Here is a 22,500-nt window from a genome sequence, read left to right as displayed (position 1 = left end):
ACCAAACAGTCCAAAACAGGTGAATCCTAACCTTACATAAACATGCAGAACTCTACATTGATGTTAGTGCATGCCTATAACCTCGTTGAGACCAGGCTTTCCTAGTTCGGTCGGAAAAGACGACGCTAACATAACAAGCATCCATTCTACGGCCATGTGGGGGGAGGGTTCTTGGAATGTAACATCCAATGAAATTGCGAGCACATTCTCACACTACTCTGTCCAGTTCAATCCAAGCCAGAAAGTGTTATATAAATATAAATATTGATATAAATATATATGTATATAACTTAATATTATTATTATTATTATTATTATTATTATTATTATTATTCCTTCCATTGACATCAGTGCACTATTCACATGTGTATTTCATGTGCATCTCAGGTCAGGACCTCGGCCTGTGGGACTGAACCCAGGATTCAGAATACCCAGAATACCCAGCAGTCAGGCAGCTTTACTGCTGACACACCACAAGAGTGCTCTCATATTTTCACAGTGTATCTGACCGTGTCAGACCCAGTAAAACCAGTTCACAGGTTCTTGGGTGTGTGTGTGTGTATGTGTGTGTGTGTGTGTGTGTGTGTGTGTGTGTGTGTGTGTGTGTGTGTGTGTGTGTGTGTGTGTGTGTGTGTGTGTTTTTCAGAGGCAGAGAGGTGTGTGAGTCTCTGACCGCGGTTGTGGTTGTGTTCTGTTCATAAAATAGACAGCTTTTTATATGCACTGTTAAATGGAGGGGTTACCATGAAATATACCCCAGCCCCATGCATGGTTCTTCCCAGTACACAGGCCTGTGGTGTGTGTGTGTGTGTGTGTGTGTGTGTGTGTGTGTGTGTGTGTGTGTGTGTGTGTGTGTGTGTGTGTGTGTGTAGATGTGTGTGTGTGTGTGTGTGTGTGTGTATGTGTGTGTGTCTGTAGGTGTGTGTGTGTGTGTGTGTGTGTGTGTAGGTGTGTGTGTGTGTGTAGGTGTGTGTGTGTGTGTAGGTGTGTGTGTGTGTGTGTAGGTGTGTGTGTGTGTGTGTGTGTGTGTGTTACCTTGGAACACCACAGCCCTGTGCACCGTGCTCCCTGGTTCGTAGTTTTCCAGCATGGGAGACCACAGGAAGGTGTAGTAATCCCTTGCTGTGCTCCAGCCCACCTAGAGTAGGAAACACAACAGACGGGGAGGGGGTTACTGTGCAGCAAAACACACTGTACAACAGGAACTCCAACCAACACACACACTCACAGTGTACTCCCACCAAAAAAAAGAGCTTGCTCATCAAGAGATCAGTGACTTGGCATAATTATATCCATGAAAAATTTGCATTGGTCATTATAATAGCATTGGTCATTATAATAGCTATGCCAGAATGTCAAGCACAATTTGATGCGAAATTAGACCCAAAGCAGTTTTTACATGTATGTAACAATGCAGTGTTACAGGATTCCTTCTTAAAACCTTGCCCTCTCCCCTCAGGGGGGTTGGGGGGGGGGGCGTGAGCTGGCTCTGTGTATGTGTGTGTGTGTGTGTGTGTGTGTGTGTGTGTGTGTGTGTGTAAGGGGGGTAGAGGCTGACAGGGGGCAGAACCTAGGTTAAATGGGAAAAAAAAGTAGAAGAGAAGAAATTTGAAAGGTTTACACATACTTAAACAGGGGGAGATGTAATTAGATGAATTTCATGTGTTGTTAAGTGACGGGGGATGAACATAACATCAAAAGTCCAGCCCTACGTCGTAAAACTGCCACACACAATCACACTCTCTCTCTGTCTCACTACTTCACATGTCGGTCAAACACAGTAGGATAACACTACTCAGATATTCTATAAAAACGATATAACAGTTATCGATATATTGCACTGATTATGATGCCATACAAGACCGATAATAAAAATAATTTTAAAAAACCTTGGGAAAAGGGGGACATTTTATTTTTCAAAACATCTGTTTCGATGAGTAAGTGGCAGTAGGAAATGATGGTTTACACTATATTTTATCCAGTGGACTGTTTGAGTGTATGCATGTGTCAGAGGGGGAGGTTTGCACACATAAATAATTTGCTAATTGTATAGCCGTCCACTTACGGTCTGAAGTTTGGTAGCCAGTGTTCAAAGGAGTGATGTTACAAAATAATCACAGGCAAAACTCCCATCAATCAAAGCTCTGAGGCATGAGCCAGCAGAATGATGACACGTTAATTACATGCTTACTATACAGGTTTCTCCCCACGAACCCAACAAACGTGCCACAACCAACAACCCTCAGTGTCAGGGGCTTTTTCAAGAGAGGTGTGTGTGTGTGTGTGTGTGTGTGTGTGTGTGTGTGTATGTATTTGGAACAATGTTTAGAGGAGGGAAATAAATATTGTTACTGTTAGTGACAGCTTTAGACCACTAGGGGGTGTCTGTGCCTGAGAGAGTCTCTGAGTCAACACTGTGTGTGTGTGTGTCAGTTAAAATGAGTTAGTGCTCAGGTATCTCTGCAATCTCTGATTTATGGGTTTGGGGCTGCCAGTAATATACTTGCACACACACACACACACACACACACACACACACACACACACACACACACACACACACACACACACACACACACACACACACACACACACACACAATTACACAGAGTTCCTGCAACTGCATATCCAAATCTAATTTAATTATTAGAGGATTTATTAATCCTCACAAAGCATGGAATTGAATCACATTGACCCAAAAGCCATTCAGAGAGAAAAGAAGGAAAAGGAAGCGTAAAGCAAAAGGGTTGGAGGAGTGGAGGAGTTGAAAGGCAGAAGTTCTTTCATCATTTCTGTCTTGTGTGGTTGAGCTCTGACCATCTCCCACTTTCATGGGAAAAGCCCACTACCTCAGGCGGTGGAAATGCAAATCTCACTCACTCACTCACTCACTCACTCACCTCACTTACCACACACACACACACACACACACACACACACACACACACACACACACACACAGACACAGACACAGACACAGACACACACACACACACACACACACACACACAGATAAAGAGACATATACAGTTGTCTTGTTACCCTCGCATGACTCTTTCTTACCATCAAACAGATTTTATTAGTGTGGATTAACCATCTATATTTTCCAATCTACATTTTCCAAATAAACCCACCATCTTTATTCCTTTTTAATTGAGACGGTGGATTTGAAGTAAGTTCTTAAATGATGATAAAATGTTTGCTTTGTGTCTTTACGAGTTCTAGTTCACATTTCCTGTTAATTAACTGTGAGATTTCATGGCCGTGATGAAAGCATGGAGTGGTGTGGGGGGAGGGGCACAAGAGAGGGAGAAATGGAAAGAGTCAGAATGGAAAGAATTAGAGGAAGGGGGGGGGGGCTTGCTAAATAAGATACAGTGGCAAAAAAATACCCCCCAAGTTTACCCCCCAACAAGACCTATCTGTCTTCCCTCCCTCCCTCCCCCAATCTTCTTTTCCGCTCCACAACACACATAATAACCACACCAGAGCCACTGGTAAGATTTGGGGGATGGAGTTCAGATAGAGAGGGGGATCAGATCAATGAAAGAGAGTGATGGAAATGAGGGAGGAGAGGGTAGGTAGGGTAGACGTGAGAAAAGAGAATGGAAAGTCTTAGTGGGAGGGAGAGAGGGTGGGACACTGACAAGAGGGATAATTCTGCACCTTAAAGGTACCCATTACCCACCCAGTCTTTAGGATGGTGGTGATGATGTCAAGGATGAGGGCGTGTAATTTATTCTACCTTAAAATTACCCAACCAGTCACTGTGAAGGGGGGTGAGGTAGAAGGTAGGGATGTAGGGTTTAGACTAGTGTGTTGCCAAGATGTCAATCCAGTCTTTTGGGGTGGAGAGGGCTGGCATGAGTGGGGGGGGGTGAGGTGTGAGTGTGGAGGGGTCCAATGTGTACCTTAAAGATGCCCACCCAGTCTTTAGGGTGGGGGGTGATGTAGGGGGTCAGGGTGTAGCGACACTCCAGAGGTGCCTGGGGCAGGAAGCTCTTCCCTACATCCTGAAAGATGACATGTGCAAAGTTTGACGTCTCCATGATGCTGCCACCGCTGCTGGGGGACGGACCCACCACCTGGAATGATGACATCATATCCTGTTTGTCACTTCATTTGACTGACCTGCGTGGAGTAAGGAGGGAAGAGAGGAGAACATGAGAAACCTGGGAGAGAAAAGAGGACAGAGTGATGCTCATAGAAAGACATAGGCTGTGTCTCTCTCTTCCTGACTCACACACACAAAGCTCAAACAATTTGGTACAATGATCAAATACTAAAGTAGCCTCATCTAATGTTTATGTAGTTGTCAGCTATTGAAACAGATGTTTCAGATCTTAGATGCACCTGTTGATTATATATTACTGGAGACCGGGTGCACTTGTAGTAGTAGGGTAGATATACTGTAGCTGCAACTATATTTCCAGTATAGAACAGCCTTCATACATGATGTTGAAAATTCCACAGGGATAGTCACAATTCTATAGTAGGATCAACTGACACAGGGTTAGGACAATCATATCAAAATACCATCGGCAAGGAAATGCCCCTGCCTGCCAGACAATAGCAGAAGTGGTAGCACATAGCTATTATTATTAACATTCCCTTTCATTACTAAAACATGTCATATCTCCTTTATACTATAACATTTGAAACAAGTTACTCTATTGTTTACATGCACAAACTATGCATAGCCACAAAATCGCTTTATAATCATTGACAGGTTTCTAGTGGCGTCTATGATATTGTATGAATTTCAGAGGGATTACATTTCCTTAGTCCCATCCCACCAATGTAACAGTTAGGCCCAGGTTGTGGCTTTAATCTTATCTACTGAGTATTAACACTGTCATTGAGAGCTGGATCGATTCGGAGACGTAACCTTCAAGGGCCTATTAAGCTAACGTTAGCTAGCTACCTAACTGTGATCTGACATGGCTAGCAGGATAATCTCAGTCTGGCCGGTAGCTATCTGTGTAGCTAGCTTGCTAGACAGTAGGCCTGCCACTTGCCTAGTTGGCATTACGACAATCACCGACATTGATTCCGCTTAGATCGATGCAGTACCTGTCTTATAAATGAATCCGATCTGCGACAGGTAATTCTGACAGCCCAAATGTGACAATCCAAGAGCTGTTGTTGTCACTGTTCAATCTTCGTTATCAACGCATTGAAGATGCTCTTCCTGGAGGAGGACCGTGCCGATGCTGACTGTCACTTCCGGGATGCTGGAAAGGAATGTATAAGGATGCTGGATGCTGAGGAGAAGATATCCCATATCATTTACAGGTGTAACCTCTCCGACATCAGTGTGCTGCGCAAATTCTCAGATTGTTCTATAATCTAAATCGGCTGGAAAATGCGTATCAATAAATTATTGCAATCCCTTTATCTGACTGCAGAGAAACACAGAACTTTCTGCACCCACATTCTGCAACCAGAACGAGTGATGCTAGTAGTTGAGCCTGATACAAAATACAGAACGCTGCATGGTGGCAATATTACTGTATGCATTAGAAATGCTAAAAACTCAAATTAAAGTTAACATAAATTGATTCGTTCAAAATTGTTTCTAGCAGGTGCACAAAGTTTACAAATTAAGAGCCTGACTGAACATTATCAGGGTTCGTTTTGTCATGACTGCTTTACAACATGAATATTTCAATAAACCAGACCCAGGCGCTCTATACGGTACCTACAATGGACCACTTTCCCAATGGTTGAGATTTTTTTTTAAAACACGCACACTACCAAAATACGTTATTAATGCAGTATGATACAAGTAGCAGTCTAGTACTGTACAGGGACCGCATCAAGTGAACACACAGGATGTCCCGCCTTTGCGTGGTTTCCATTGGCTGTTGCGCTCTGCTGGGAGGTGTGAGTGGTGTAAATAGCCGTCATTCATAACCACCTCCCCTTTACTTCCTGATTTGACAGCTGTCACTGTACGCCGAGGTCAAGGGGAAAGAAGCATGGCTGCCTTGTTCAGAGGGTCTCGAAATTTATTGCAAAGGTGCAATAAACATGTCGACCTGGTGCTCGGTAATGTATTTACGTATTAGTCCATAATCCATAGTTTGTTGTGACGTGTGCATCTATATAACGGAAAATAATGCAACCGAAAAACACTTCTCCGACGCCTAGCCTAGCCAAGAATGTTAAGTCAGTGGCAGTTTTTCAGCTTGCAATCAAATGTTCAGAAGAGTTGGCCACCCGCTGTGCTTTTCATTTTTGCATTAGCTAAAGACAGTACTCCCCCAATTGACGTTAATGATATGTGAGCATTTGAACAGTGTGAACTGATTGCCAACATTAGCTTTTGACAATGGATTTGACAAAGGATGAGCTATGTCCCCTAAAATCTAGCCCGCATATCAGCCAATTCCAATCATTGTTTTTTTAAATGCACACCTTCAAGTGACCAAAGTGGAAAACAACAATCTTCATGGCTGTAATACGTGCATACCTGCAAGAGCTTGTTGATTTCATCTACAGTAGCTAGCTAGTCAGACACTCTTCTTTATTCTAATTCTATCCCTTCGTAGTATGTGTTGAGTTCACACAGTAAACAAGATCACCAATCGACTTTAAATATGATTAGCCTGTTATACCACTTGCATCTCTGCCCTGCTGTTGAGTCCTCCTGAGACTCTGCTATCAACAGTAGTTTTGTTTCAATCTCTAGTTTTGCTTACCTCAGCTAGAAATCAGACATTACACAAGAGTGGCTGTGCTCTATTGGAAATGTTGCCACTCAAGGTAGACAAATCAGAAAAAAAATGCATAAAAGCATTGTCATAAGACTTTTCCTTCAGATGCATTGTTGTTTTGCAGACATGGTAAACACGTGTGTGTGTGTGTTTGAGAGAGAGAGAGAGAGAGAGAGAGAGAGAGAGAGAGAGAGAGAGAGAGAGAGAGAGAGAGAGAGAGAGAGAGAGAGAGAGAGAGAGAGAGAGAGAGAGAGAGAGAGAGAGAGAGAGAGAGAGAGAGAGAGAGAGAGAGAAAAAAAAACATACTGAACATGTTCTGTCACTCTGTTCCGTGCAGATTTACATAATAACTGTGTTCAAAGATCACTTGTATGTTCAGCAGAGTACAGTATTCTCCATGAAACCGGCTCAGACTGATCATGTTACATGTTAACCAGCCCTGTTATCAGCCAACCAGGGTCTGTGCAAGGGAATATGGAGCAACACTGAATGAACAATGATATTGTTGTAATGATCTATATTTCAGTAAGAGAAAAATAAATGAGTCAGTTGTAAATATTAGTTTGGGAGCCAGAAGGTATCTCACCTTTAGCAAGTTGGCCAAAGCAGAAACAGAGTGCCACCCTGGAAAGGAGAATGAATTACTAATTTGAGACAAATAGCAGCATGTAATCAAATTCACTGGTGTAGTGTGTTTGATTACCCTCTCTCCCTCTCTTCCCCTACCCTCACTCTCTCTTTCTCTCCTTTTCAGTGTCAAGCAGGTCGATGGCCTCCAAGACTCCTGTGGGTTTTATTGGGCTAGGGAACATGGGCAGCCCAATGGCTAAGAATCTGCTGAAACATGGTTACCCTGTCATCGCCACTGATGTCTTCCCAGAGTCCTGCAAGGAGCTGCAAGACCTGGGTGCACAGGTACAGCACCACTTACTTACTCACTGACTTGATACAGTGATGATTGGTAATGCACTTTTTGGAACTTGATCTAGGCCAAGGATTTTTTTATGTACTTTTGCTGGCTTTTTTCTTTTTGTAATGTGTTCTATGTCTGAAACGTACTCCCCTTATTTCAGGGATCCAAAAGTATTGGACAAAATCATATAATGTCCAAATAAAGCACTCATGTTTAGTATTTGGTAGACAATCCTTTGCATGCAATAACTTCCTGAAGTCTGCGACCCATTGACCCCACCAGACTCTGGATATATTCTCTGGTGATGCTCTGCCAGGCCTGTACTGCAGCTATCTTCAGTTGTTGTTTGTTTTGAGGTCTTTTTGCCTAAAACCTTATCGTCAGGAAATTAAATGCATGTTCAATTGGATTTAAATCTGAACATTCACTTGGCCAGTCAATAACTTTCCGCTTGTTGGCCTTGAAAAACTCCCTAGTTGCTATGGCAGTCATTGTTTGACTGTATGATCAAGCGCCATCCAATGAATTTGGAGGCATAGACATACACCAATAGCAGACTCCAAAGGCAAATGCAAAGCCTAGAATCAATACTAGACTGACAGTCCAGTCTCTTATACCTGCACAAATGATGTGACAGAACACACCTGACTAACCAGAGACACCTGTCAAGGCAGTTTTCCAATACTTTTGTTGCCCTGAAATAGGGGGACTATGTATACAAAGGGTTGTAAATTCTAAATGGTAAAACCAATCTGGAAAAAGAAAACATTGAATAAAGCTGAGAACCCCTACTTTAACCTCAGTAATTGTTTGATATCAAGTCCGAACTGTTGCAGTATAGGGCTAAAAGAAGACAAAATGCTTCCTCTTTCCAATACCTATGGGGGGCACTGTATGTATGTATGAATGTATGTGTTTGTACTTACTATATGCCATCTTCCTTGGTGTTTCTCTCACCCCTCGACTCCCATCTTTCCCCTATGTCCAGATCCTGGACTCCCCAGCAGAGGTAGCAGACAAAGCAGACCGAATCATCACCATGCTGCCCTCCAGTCCCAATGTCTTAGAGGTCTACACAGGTGCCAACGGCATCCTCAAGTGAGCAGAACTCTCTCGATACACAATAGTCGTCTCCATAACCTGTTTGCCAACCCATACCCATGTGTCTTTCTTTCTAAATGAGCTGTAGGTTCTGTCCGTACAATGCAAGCACATAGTTAACATACACACAGACAGGCAAGGACCACCGCAATGTGGTCCCTGTCCCTCAGGTCATGTGACTGGGGTGCGTTTTCCTCCTCTTCCTCAGGAAAGTGAAGAAGGGCACGCTGCTGATCGACTCCTCCACCATTGACCCCTCCGTCTCCAAGGAGATGGCCTTGGCTGCAGAGAAGATGGGCGCAGTGTTCATGGATGCCCCCGTGTCAGGAGGTAAGGGAAGGCGAGGGCCGTGAACTTGGAAAAAGACACAGTCATACACTCCATTCAGAGGGGAATATATGTTTGGTCATGGCCTGTGTATTAAATAACCTGTTCTCCACCTAAAAGGGAATTCAGACACAGCCGAGTTGGCACAAACGTTGTTGTTTTTTCCTTTGGCACAAACTTTGTCATAGATGGTCTGTGAATTGGAGTTTGGAGCAGTCAGTCCTCATCTAGGAAGACGTTTTTGCAGATTCCCCCACTGAATCAGGACTTGGCCCCACGATGCGCTATTACAGCAGCACTAGTCTTAAAGGTCTATTGATAACCAGGCTATGTAGGTCAATCTCGAGGTGTCTGGCTATTCTGGCTATACAAGTTCATCCTTACCCAGCGGTGTCTGAATTAACCCTCATTGTCCCTTTTTCCACATACTTTGGAAATACAACAGTAGAGAATAGAACAGTTTATTGGCCTCTGAGGAGGATATGCTTTATTTTACATTACACATCCGTGCACATACACAAACAACCAACATGTCTTTCTGTCTCTGACCTACTGTTACTTCATTAGACAACATGCTACTCTCCACACTCAGTTAGCCTATGGCTGTTTCTGTATGGAGAGTCCTCACCTTCATCTGACACCAAGACATGTCAACAGCAGCAATGTGAAGCATGTCCTGTGGGCCTACACAATATACCTACTGTAGCCTATCTATCTATCTATTTATATATCTAGATCTAGATATATATCTATATCTATCTATATGTATGTATGTATGTATGTACTCCAGGGCTATATATCTGATGGACATGCACAGGTCAATGTTTGCACTCTGATGCTAAATCAGCAGCTGGTGGATGGCATCATGTTAATCAGAGACGGGAACATTTGGGTGCTATAGTGGAGAGTGTGCTATAGTGGAGAGTGTGATATAGTGGAGAGTGTGCCAGTTGCCTATTGCGGCGTTGTTTGAAAGTTTAGCGTGAGCTCTAAAATGAAAGCTCTAAAAACGTTGACAGTTTTTCTTTCATCCTAGTGTATGGAGTTGGCCTAGCCAGAAGGTACCCTGAATCTTGTATTACTTTGCATTTGACTGTCTTTAAGACAAGGTTAAGGGTTTAAATCTTCATGACGCTGGTCCTATTCGGTCTGATGGCTCCTTGACAGAGCACAGGACCGCAGGCCTTTTAATAGCTTGAGCCGAAACGGAGAAGCCCATGTCAGTTCTTTTAATGTTGATGGAGCCATAATGGGGAGTGTCCTGTGTCAGTGCCTTTCATGTAGATAAAGAGTCGTAAAGAGGAGACCAACTGCCCTCACATGGAGCGCGGGGGAGAGGAGAGATTAGACAAGAGGGAGACACGGAGCAGTTAAACTCTCCCTCTCACCTCGGCAGCACCAACCAAGGGGGCACACACACACACACACACACACACAGACACACACACACACACACACACACACACACACACACACAGACACACAGACACACAGACACAGACACACACACACACGCACATATTCCGATATGCCTATGTTTTGACGCTCTCCAGTTTACACTATGCACTCTCCCACACTCATTCACGTCACATTCCTTTAGTCACACAGCACACACACATGCTGTTTGTGTGTGTTTGCATGGATTTGCTATTTATAAAACTTTTCAGCACTGGATCAATTTCTTCTTAGTTAAAATATGTTGTTGAGATGAGAATACATCCATGGGTCCTCAGTCCAGACCACTCGTACGCACATTTCCTTGATGCAGCGAGTCACAGGAAATTATGATAGTCTAATAAATGCATTAATTGTAATTCAACAACTTTCATTTATGTATACACACACACACATATACACACACACACACACACATATATACACACACACACACACACACACACATACATGCATATATACACACACACACACACACACCAACAACAACAATTCCCACGGGGCGCTTAGTGGTGTAGTACACTAATGCGCTTATCACGTAATTGCAAGGTTCCTGGTTCGATTCTGACCCTTGACCTATCTTGCATGTCATCCCTCATCTCTCTCCCATACTTCCTGTCAATCTCTACTGTCTCTAATTCCCACAATTGAATATGTAGCCATGGTGTATCTGGTGTTTGATGTTGTGGCCATGTGTGCCTTGGCTAGAGAGTGTGTGTTCAGAGATGTTGTTTGAGAGTGACTACTGGCTCCTGAGCTGTTTTCACCTGCCAAGGGAGACAGCGTGTGATTGATTGAACTGAGCTTGTGCTTACATGTGTATGGAATATTCTGGGCTTTTACTTATTCTAATTCACAACTACCTGCATGCGCATCTAATTTAAGAAGCTTTGGCATTTATCATCGTACGTACGCAGGTAAGAACAAAATTGGGTCTCTCCGTTTCATAAATCACATGTCGGTTTAGTATTTTTTTTTTAAGTGCAAATGGGCACATTATTTAAGAACATATTGATTGAGGCCAATTGACTCATTCTTACACACACACACGCAAAACACACTCTTTGTTTATTGGCTGGTGTCTCTAGTTCACACCCTGGCTGTACTGAGATCAGTCCCCTGTGAAGACCCTTCCTCTCATCTTAGCTAAGTCTGTTTTACACATGCACACACATACACACTGTTTACATACTGTAGACAGCCTGTAGTTAGTGAGTGCAGTCCTGTGTGAAGGCCCTTCCCTTCTGGGCTTTTAGCTAAGCCTGTTTTACTGTCCTGAAATGGCCAATGATTTACCTGCTACCTCTGCCCTGAGCCCCACAGACGCCCAATGCCCGACTCTCTCTAACACACACACACACACACACACACACACACACACACACACACACGCGGCATGCCTTTATCCCCCTGTCTGTGGATAGAAGTAGCCTAAAGTAATGAGCTGAACTTGGGGAGAGAGAGGTCTTGAGGAGAAGGCCTAAAGGAAGCTACAGGTCAGGTCACCTCCCTGAACCACCAAAGTCCTGATGTGTATTAGGGATCAAGTGAAGTGAAGGGGGGAGGGGGGGGGGATTTCACATGCTGTGTTTTTGCCAGAAGGTGGCACTCTACTCTACCCAAATAGGGAGTGTGTGTGTGTGTGTGTGTGTGTGTGTGTGTGTGTGTGTGTGTGTGTGTGTGTGTGTGTGTGTGTGTGTGTGTGTGTGTGTGTGTGCGTGTGCGTGTGCGTGTGTGTGTGTGTGTGTGTAAAATTGGGGGGGCCAATTCCACCAGTATTACACGAACACTAAATGCTGAGTGGCTCTGTATCTCACCCCATGACTGCATGTACGCATCTCCTCACATCTCACACACGTCTTACATGCAAATTTACCAGCCATGACAAGTACATTTACACACACACACACACTAATAGTGATCTCTCACACACTCTTGCATTCACATAGAGGGGCAGATCGATTGTTCCTTCAAGATTTAATTTCTGTCTATTGTTGAATAATTTCGATGTCCTTTTGATATCAAATCAATCCTCTGTTGAGAGTGAGGTAGTGCTTTCTTAGTCGTGTTTTTTTGTGTGTTTTTTATTTTTATTTTTTTGTACAAAGAGCTGGTGTTTGTGACTGGTGGCTCCCACCTCGTGTGCGTCACTAGGGGTTTGGCAGTCGCCCCTTGGGTCTGAGACGAGGAATAATAACCCTGTTAAAAAACGACAATCAAAAAAAGCTAGCTCTCTCTCTCTCTCTCTCTCTCTCTCTCTCTCTCTCTCTCTCTCTCTCTCCCCCTCTCTCCCTCTCTGACCAGTTGTCTGTTCTTGTCCTGCCTGATCCAGCTGTGTCCTGGTGTACATGCCCACACACACACACACACACACACTAACTCGCCAACAGGATGGTACACTTCCACACACACTAACAGGATGGTACACTTCCGCGTGTGCACACACACACACACACACACACACAGAACATAGATACTCTCACTAAATGTATACGCACTTTCATTCACTCTCATACTGTCTGGTGTCGTTAAAAGTGTCCGCATGCAAAGTCGACCCACAACAAAACGGGCTCTTACGTCACAGAGCCGGGGTGTTGGCACGGCGATGGCAGAAATAGGAGCTTTGGCTAACGAGCGGCGGGATCGTTAGCAGTAATTACCCAGCATGCCTGCGTCTGAGTCTGTCTACCCGCGGTGGGCCGCCACATCGCTAACGGACGATGGCTTTTAAAAGGCTTTAAAAAAACCTTTCATTGTTTTACCAACGCTGGGAACGTCGCTATCACTGAGGGAAAAGTGTGTGAATGTGTGGGGGGATATTGCACTTTGGTGGGACCGTGGGGAGCTAAATGTGAGATCATCTCAGTGTTTTAGCAATACCAATATTATGTTCCAAACCTCCAAAGTTGAGCGTGTGACTCTCATTTTACCGGAGTATACACAGTCATATTGAGAAAAACATGTTCCTGAAGACACCCACCATACGCAAACTGCCGCACGTCTGAGACAGTTTGATAGATAGACGGATTGAGGTCGCCAAACAATTGTTAATCATCGTTAATTTACACTCGTGCTATTGGGTAAAGTATACATTGTCTCTATGTAAATAAAATAAACACTTCCCAAGTGGAAGTTATGGGATGAAAGACACCGCAGCTTAGTGAAGGCCAGTGAATGGGAGAGAGAGTGACATGACAGAGCTGGCCCTGCTGTCAGAGATGACTAACCAGCACTGGAGTGAGTGTAAGGAGATTAGCATAACAAGCAATTCACTGAGGCCGTCAGGGAGACGGGGAGAGGGTGTGACTGGGGTGATTGGGGGTAAGGTGGGGAGGGGTGACGGGTCCAGGCAGGGGGATAGGGTAGGGGTAGGGGTGGGGGGGTGATGTTTAGCTTGGACTCCAGATGGAAGCAGACCCACAGCAGCTGGGTGACTGGCCCTCTCAGCACTGCCTGTGTGTCATCTGCCGCGTGTGTGTGTGTGTGTGTGTGTGTGCGTGCACTTACGTGTGTACGTGTGTGTTTGTCAGCTGGTGTATGTGTCAGTCATACTATAAGGCTGTCTATCAAATTCCCCCTCCCTAACTTGTCACTCATCTGAGGAGCATTTGTATTTGGTCTGTGTGAATGTCAGGGGGGTCTAAGTGTGTGTGTGTGTGTGTGTGTGTGTGTGTGTGTGTGTGTGTGTGTGTGTGTGTGTGTGTGTGTGTGTGTGTGTGTGTGTGTGTGTGTGTGTGTGTGTGTGTGTGTGTGTGTGTGTGTGTGTGTGTGTGTGTGTGTGTGTGTGTCCTATGTGTGTCTGTTTGTGCACGTGTGTGTGCCTCTGTATCACAGCTGGTGAATAGGGATTATTACCAGGCTCCTCTCTAAACTCAATGAGGTGATTTGGGCCAGAGGGAGGATTGATTCCTGATCTCTTCTCTTCCTCATCCTCTCTGCTGCGGCTCCTGCCATTGACCGCTCTCCCTTGTGGAATAGTAGAGCAGGCACGACTGATGATGATGAGGGTCAGGGCAGTGGTAAATGGAGAAGCACTAAGATCCCATTGATAGGCTAATCTTTCTTTGTCTCTCTTTTTCGCTCACACTTTCTCTCTCTCCCTCTTTCTCCTTCCTTCTTTTTCTGTGTGTGTGTATGTGTGCGTGCGTGCGTGCGTGTGTTGGTTTAATTGGTTCTCAGGCTTGCGCTTGTTAACTCTGCAGATAAAGAGTCTGTTTTTAACATGAGGGAGAGGCATTAGCGAATTTGGCAGCTAAATTGTTGAACGTGCTGATTTTTTATTGTCTGTGTGTGTGATTTTGGTGAGCGCTCTCCCTCTCTCCATTTTTATTTATTTACTTGATATCCGTCAAGCTTTTATACATCTTGTTTTGGGTTTTTAATTTGTTTGAGAAAAAGATCTCCCTCTTCGGTGTAATTATAACGCTGGACCACATGAGGCATTTGCTGTGAGCCCGTAAACACGCTGCCTCCACTCAAGGTTTAGGGCAGGAGGAGAAACGTTACCACTAGAAATGTTAGAATAACATTTGGAGCCTTGTGTGAGAAACGGTAGCTTGACATTTAGTGCTCTAACTGAAGAACCACTCGCGTAACTCGAATCATTGCGCAAATGTCCCATTGGTATCAATGCGAGATTGACGCGAACGTCTGAGTAACGCGTGGGGATCTCGAGTGAGGAGTCCACCTTGAGTGAGACTTTTTTTTTTTTTTGGGGCATTTCTGCTTTATTGGGATAGAGACAGTAGAGATTGACAGGAAGGATGGGTGAGAGAGAGAGAGAGGAGGGCTGACATGCAGGATATGTCGATGGCCGGAATCGAACCAGGGACCTTGCGATGATATGGTATGCGCCTTAGTGTGCTACGCCACTGAGCGCCCCTGAGTGAGACATTTTTACAGGTTAGCTCATCTACCCTATTGATAATACTACTACTACTACTACTACTAAAAAAATCTAACATTGAATATTTGCATTCGAGATCCCACTTCCAGTGCAGGCATGTGGGCAGTTATAATTGCTTAGCTAATATGTAAGATAAGATCCTTACTTTGGTCAAGATGCTAGCACAAATCCCCCCCCCCCTGTGTTGCGGTTGATATCAGCCCGGTTAGTTAGCCCCTCTCTCCCCACCTCAAACTGCTTGCTGCAGCACTATAAGTGACACAACAGTAGTCCATTACGCCATCATTAAAGGAAATGAGATGTTTATGAAGTTATAATGGTGTAATGTAGGTGTTAAACTGTTATGAGGGTTCTCTGAGGGATGATCTGCCCTGAACGCCAGGGAACGAGCAGTAGTGTGGCTCCCGGTCAACTGCGTCATTCACTACTAAAGCGTGGGAACTGTGTTGTGTGTGTTGTGTGTGTTGTGTGTGTGTGTGTTTGTGTTTGTTCAACCTCATATTCACAAATGTAGTTCAATTTAAACCCACCACCAATAAAAGCTCCAACTGCTTTATACGCAGCTCGTAACTCTGCGATATTGCCTCAGAAGCTCCGGCTGACGTCTAAGCGGCGGCCAAGTTTGGGATTCGCACCTGTCCCTGATACACAAACACGCACACACACACACTCACAAACATTCACATATACAAACACATGCACACAGACTGCTTCGAAAAGGGCTCCAGTTTAAAAGACTCTAAGACTATAATGAATCGCTTCGGTTAATTATTTGTCTGTAATGAAAAAGCGCGCTAATTGATTTGGCTCTCATTACAGCACGACAGAAACCGAGAGTTCTCTCTGATCTCCCCCCCGCCTCGCCTCACCCCGCCTCACCCCACCTCACCCTATGTGTCGTGGAGCATGATGCTGTAAAGCCTCTGTCCTAACAGTCTCACACACACACACACCCTCACACACACACCATGTAGGGTAACTTACTGTAGGAGCGGCCCTGGCTGTCCTCTCCCTCCTCTGGGATCGTAAAACCAAGAGTTCAGTCATTAATACCATTGCCAGCTCACCGTGGTTTAACCATGGTTGAACCGTGGTCAGGCTGGTTCTGCTGTGCCCCAAGGCTTTTTGTCGGCCAACCATGACATGTCCCTGGAGTGGGATGAGAGGGAGGCTGTTCTTTCCCAAGGGAATTGTTCCCCAGAGGATAGACGGACACCAGAGACACGTTCACTCTCTTTCGTCCTCTTTCCCTTCCTGAGTGTCCCTCAGCAGCCTCTCTCTCTCTCTCTCTCTCTCTCTCTCTCTCTCTCTCTCTCTCTCATCCCGTCAGTTTGTCTCTTTTACCATGCCTTTCTCAGTATCTTTGACTGTGTCCATTTTATTTGTCTTTGTTCTCCCATTCTCTGACCTCTCCCTCTTTCCCATCCAGTCTTCTCTCGTCTCTGGGCCCCAATTTGCTCCCGGGGGCAACGGAAAAACCAGGAGCATGTCTTGGAAAGGATATACAATCAAATAGGAGTATATTTTAAACATTGTACTGTAGATTTCTTACCTACTTCATAGAAATATAAATAAATATGTTTAGAGGGCCTTTACACACAAATTAAAAAAGATTTTTGTTAGAATCATCCTGAAAGTTGCCAAAATCCATTTCTTCAATCCATAGTAATTGAGAGGGGAGAATAATATAAAACAAGCATACAATACACCTATATGTAAAGTATGACTGGGGGTCACGAGTGATAATGGAGAATATTTGTTTAGCTGATGCAAATGATAAAAATGCCAATGTCGTGATAGGTTCTTTTGAACCGCTCTCCATCGCTTGGAGACTCACGTTTAATTTGCCAAGTGATTAGATCACGATAATAGACACTTAATAGTTCAATTCATTGCCTACAACTTGTATTGTATGATGATTTTTAATTTGTCCCCAAAAAATGTAAACATTACACAGACAATGTAGGAATGGATAATCCTGATTGGAGAGCACCATGGACATCTTCATCTCAATATTGAGTCTTCCCCAACTACTCCTTGCCAGAGACCCTCTGCACTAACTGAAACTTTGCTGAATAAATGACCAACTCAACATTGTGGTGCTTAGCTCACTTTTTACCACAGGCCTCTGCCTCTCACCTCACCCTGTGCCCTCCCCTAGGGGGCGACGCGCGGTAACGTGCCATTAACAATCTCGGAGTGTCATTCCCGTTGGGATGGATGAGCCGGCGTTCCTAACGCTCCCGAGCCTCATTAGGATTCCTGTTTAATCCGTCTCTGACAGGGCCGGCCAGAGCGCGGGACGCCCATCTACACACAAACACACTCTCTCTCTCTCTCTCCCTCTGTTATGCTAATGATCTGTTATTCTTCCCGCACTTGCGATCTTCCATCATCCCTCTGTCACTGCTTATAGATATCCACTACAGATCATAAGAGCTTATTATGGGTGATTAGTTAATTTGAGAGAGAGGGAGGGAGAGACGACAGATGAGAGAGAGAGGGAGGCAGGTTCTTGTCCCTTTTTGATTCTCTATCTTCCTTTCTCACCTCTCTTTCCCCTCTCCCTCTCTTTCTCCGTCCTCTCTCTCTTTCTCCCTCCTGTCTCTCTCTCACTCTCTCTCTGTTTCTCTCTCTCAATCTCTCTCCCTCTCCCCCCCCCCACCTTCTCAGAAGTGTATTGATCACTGTGTTGACTGTATTATCAATACTCTCTTCTTTAGTGATCCTGCTAACAGTGATCTCCACTAATGAACCAGCACAGTTGTCACACTTTGCGTTTCTGGTGGTGGTGGTGGTGGTGAGGATGTGAGGGTGTGGTTGTGTGTATGCGGGTGATAATGAGGGATGTACTTCATTTCATTGTCTTTCCACTTCTTTTTGTTAAAGAGACTCCTTCCCACATTTCTTAACATTCAATAATCTATTGAGCAGTGTGGACTAATTGTGTTTTAAGACACAGACCCATTTCTTTCTCCCCCTCTGTGTGTTGACCGTTTGTATACATTGTGTGTGTGTGTGTGTGTGTGTGTGTGTGTGTGTGTGTGTGTGTGTGTGTGTGTGTGTGTGTGTGGACTGTAGATATACATTATCTGTGTGTGTGTTGACCGTGTGATGTTGTGCTCCATAGGCAGCTGCTGCAGTCTGGGTTGGATTCATTATGTGGCCCTAATGACCAACTGACAGCTCATCACTGCTGCAACACAGACACAGACACAGACACAGACACACACACACAGTGGCATCACATGCTGACAGCAGCATAGCTAATTAAGAAAGAGGGATATATATGCCTATGGACCACAGCACAATACAGTCAAAAAATAGATAGTTTCCCTGAACTGTCCTGTCCTGTCGCTTTCCCATCCAATCCTTTTATGGAAGGAACCCTACCTCAGTTACTCCTCCCCTCTTTTCTCTCCTCCCTTCCCCTCCTCTCCTCCTCAACTCCCTCCCTCCCTGGAGTAGCCCACCTGGTTATGTGGTTTCAGCTGTTTTCTCTCCCCGCTAATTCCTGTTCAATTATTAACACCAACATTATTAGGCCTTCACCATTTAGAGGCCTTTCATTAGAGCTACACAGCACCCTGAAGAGTTCTCCCTCTCTCTCTCCCTCTCTCTCTCTCTCTCTCTCTCTCTCTCTCGACACTCTGTAGCTACATATACACACATCTCAGTGTCATTAGGCTCCACAGATCATGTGGATGCTAGACTGACTCTCCTGTCTATTGTCATCTGGTACACCTGAACAGACCTACACTAGAAGAATTTGGACGTCAGTTTCAGAAAACTGCAGTGAGAGTGAGTGTGAGCGTGTGTGATAAGTGTAACAACTTGGGTAGGATAGAGGTGTGTGTGTGTTCGTGCCTGTGTTAGTGTTTGGGGTTAATCAACGGCCCATTTAAGGGGCAGGGCCGTGGCAGATGAGATTTGGGAGCGAGGGTTCCGCCCTGTTTTACTGTTGTATTTCTGTTGTAATCAACCACGTCCGAGACCATCTATCTGTGCCATCAGGACCCGTCGGGGGGGCGTGGAGGTCCCGGCTAAAACACGGCACGCTCCTTAAGCCATCGGGCACTGGGAGGGACGCCTAATTGAACATGATAAAGTGTAAAGTTAATTACCTCTCACGGCTGTCATTGATGCCCCCGGGGGGTGTTTTTGGAAGGGTGTGTAGGGGGGGGGTAACATTAGGCACAGCTGCCGTGTGTGTGTGTGTGTGTGTGTGTGTGTGTGTGTGTGTGTGTGTGTGTGTGTGTGTGTGTGTGTGTGTGTGTGTGTGTGTGTGTGTGGTACAATGGGGACTCTCCCATGGGGGTCGTGTGGAGGATGATGGGAACAATCGGCTTTTAAAGACACCCCCTCGTCCCTCTGGTGCGCCTCTCCTTAACACCCCTGTCCCACAAAAGGACACACAAACACGTACACGTACACACACACCCCTTTCCCACATACTGTTGTGATGTCTCAACACATTAGTGTTGTTAAGTAAGCTTAATATAGGGCAGGCAAAATCCAGTTGTCAGGGCCCCGTTCAAGATGGTTCTTGTTCCACTCTGATAAAGCTCTGCTAGAACACATATAGAACAAATAGAAACCCTGGAAAACTAGTGGTCAGCTTTCATTGAATGTAGCCCACATTTCTGGAACATGGGCTGCAGATACCGACATTGGAGTATGTGTACATGTTAAGAATATAAGATCTCTCCATCTGACAGAATGTTTGTTTGTTTATGTGTGTGTGTGTGTGTAGGTGTGGGAGCAGCCAGCCTAGCGAAGCTGACCTTCATGGTCGGGGGTGTGGAGGAGGAATACCACGCAGCCCAGGAACTGCTCACCTGTATGGGAGCCAACGTGGTGTACTGTGGACAGGTTGGCACAGGACAGGTAAGACTACACACACAGACATACAAACACACACACACACACACGTTTCACTTTCTCCTCAATGTATACATTATGTCACACACACACACACACAGTATACAAACCCTCTATAGGTTATATAGCGTGAATGCACTATAGAACACACAAACACATTATATATATATATATATATATATATATATGTGTGTGTGTGTGTGTTTGTGTGTTCTATAGTGCATTCACGCTATTTACACACAGACAATTGACCTGGCATCACAGCCTTTTTGATATGATGTGACACTCATACTTTCTGCACTGTGCCATGTCATGTTCACACTCAAAGTCATGATGCCTTTCCGTCTCCCAGGCGGCTAAGATCTGTAACAACATGCTGCTAGCCATCGGGATGATTGGAACAGCAGAGACCATGAACCTGGGTATCAGGTACTGGTAGACTTTAGTACGCACCACATGTTTCTGGTCCCATTCACTCTAGCCATGCCACCACAACGATCAGCGGTTTTAGTTGCAGTAATTCATGTTCTTTGTATGCAGGGGCCTAATTTGATGTGTGTGTGTGTGTGTGTGTGTGTGTGTGGAATTACTCAAGAGACAAGTCGGGATGATTTTGGAAAGTGTGTTTGTTGAGTGTGGTGGTGGGGGTTTGGGGAGGGGTAAAGGGGTCAGCCCACCCCATTCTCAGACCTGTCATTGGTAGAGAGAGATGGATGAGGGGGCGGAGACTCTCATTTACATCCACTTATTGAGCTTTCAGTGCAGCCAAGTCTCTACCCTGTAACTGAAATCGGCTGGAAACACTACATTTCCCATCAAGCATTATTTCCAGCATTGAAAATTAGCTGCCTTGAAACTACATGTCCCATCACTCAGCCCTGACACTTGAGATGTTTAGAAAACTACATATTCCATCACTGCCCAGGGCTGGAGCTATTATGATTGTAAAACTACACATATCCTGCTCAGTGTCAGTGCTGCTATTAGAATCGTAAACATACTCCTCTGAGGATGCTCAGCCAGGTATTCCACATGCTCTCTCTCTCTCTCCGTGTGTGTGTGTGTGTGTGTGTGTGTGTGTGTGTGTGTGTGTCCGCCCGCGTCCACGTCCGTAGTGCAGCTGTATTAGTGGAGCTGATTTATCTCTGCTGAGGCGGAGGACGAAAATTGGCATGGGCAGATGGACATAAATCCTCCCACTAGGCCTCTGAAATATGGAGGCATTAACAGAGCAACACAGATTTACACACCGCTGCAATGTTTCTGCTACACGCGCACACACACACACACACACACACACGGGCAGTAAGAGAGCCAGAGAGTTGCACACCCAATACAACATTTCGAGGCATTTCGATACTGTATCACGATATCTCCACTCTCTCTCTCCTTTTAGAAACGTTGCAAAAATAGTGGTGTGTGTAAGTGAATATGATACGATATCCCCATATCTTTAGAGAGAGTGACTGGTCCATCTTCTACGCAGCGTGATTGTGATTGCGCGTGCATGTGTGTTACCCCCCTCCTCCCTCCCCCCTCCCCTCTAGTCCATCTCTGGGGCATTATTAGGGTCGGTTGACAAAGACTGTCATCGTTTAGAGAGCTGCCGCCCGTAAATCTCCCACGCTGCATTGCAGCCCGGCCTCTTATGCAGAAGAGAATGAGCACACACACACACACATGCACACACACACACACACACACACACACACACATAGAGCAGAATGGGCGTTCGCAGCCAATTTACAGGAGAACGGCAATAACATTTTATCATGCTGGAGTGGGCCTGATAGAGCTGCCCTTTCCCCGATACCTGTCCACATACACACACACACACACACGCACACACACACACACTGCCTGTCCTGTCCATGCTGCTAATTTGTTGATTTCAGATGGAAGCTTGGGCCGTCTCCGACAGAGCGTGACGTTCCCTTAGAGCAGGGAATGGCCCCGCATGACAATTATAACCATACACACACCATCTCTCTCTCTCTCTCTCTCTCTCTCTCTTTCTCTTTCTCTTTCCCCCCTCCCCCCCCCGTCTCTGGGATCTGTCTCCTCTCTGGCTGGTGTCAGTTCAGTATGCACACAGCCTGTCTGACTGAGTGGGGTGAGGAACAGTAGGGAGGACCAACCCTGATTTTTAACGATGCACACCAAGCGAGGAAGAGAGGGGGAGAATGACCCAGAGAGAG

The 22,500-nt window shown here is 45.2% G+C and overlaps 2 protein-coding genes across 2 annotated transcripts in view; one reads left to right on the top strand and one right to left on the bottom strand.

Moving 5' to 3' along the window:
• tax1bp1a (Tax1 (human T-cell leukemia virus type I) binding protein 1a) overlaps nucleotides 1–5,192 on the bottom strand; it is a gene marked incomplete at its 3' end in the record, with an annotated part of 17,283 nt that extends 12,091 nt beyond the window's left edge. Inside the window, exons 1-3 of the mRNA XM_083681064.1 lie at nucleotides 5,074–5,192; nucleotides 3,912–4,131; nucleotides 1,036–1,138 (exon numbers count right to left, since the gene is read on the bottom strand). Coding sequence (XP_083537190.1) covers nucleotides 1,036–1,138; nucleotides 3,912–4,103 — 295 coding nt within the window. The 5' untranslated portion in view covers nucleotides 4,104–4,131; nucleotides 5,074–5,192. The remainder of the gene's footprint in view (nucleotides 1–1,035; nucleotides 1,139–3,911; nucleotides 4,132–5,073) is intronic.
• Nucleotides 5,193–5,965: 773 nt separating this feature from the next.
• The window catches only part of LOC310812455 (3-hydroxyisobutyrate dehydrogenase, mitochondrial-like), a 21,203-nt gene continuing 4,668 nt past the window's right edge, over nucleotides 5,966–22,500 (top strand). The window contains exons 1-6 of the mRNA XM_083681028.1: nucleotides 5,966–6,051; nucleotides 7,474–7,634; nucleotides 8,621–8,730; nucleotides 8,942–9,063; nucleotides 20,175–20,308; nucleotides 20,655–20,731. Of these exons, the coding sequence (XP_083537154.1) occupies nucleotides 5,982–6,051; nucleotides 7,474–7,634; nucleotides 8,621–8,730; nucleotides 8,942–9,063; nucleotides 20,175–20,308; nucleotides 20,655–20,731 (674 nt within the window). The 5' untranslated portion in view covers nucleotides 5,966–5,981. The remainder of the gene's footprint in view (nucleotides 6,052–7,473; nucleotides 7,635–8,620; nucleotides 8,731–8,941; nucleotides 9,064–20,174; nucleotides 20,309–20,654; nucleotides 20,732–22,500) is intronic.

Source organism: Argentina silus, assembly GCF_951799395.1.
Source record: "Argentina silus genome assembly, chromosome: 11".
Lineage (NCBI taxonomy): Eukaryota > Metazoa > Chordata > Actinopteri > Argentiniformes > Argentinidae > Argentina > Argentina silus.
This window is presented reverse-complemented; position numbering and strand designations above follow the sequence as displayed.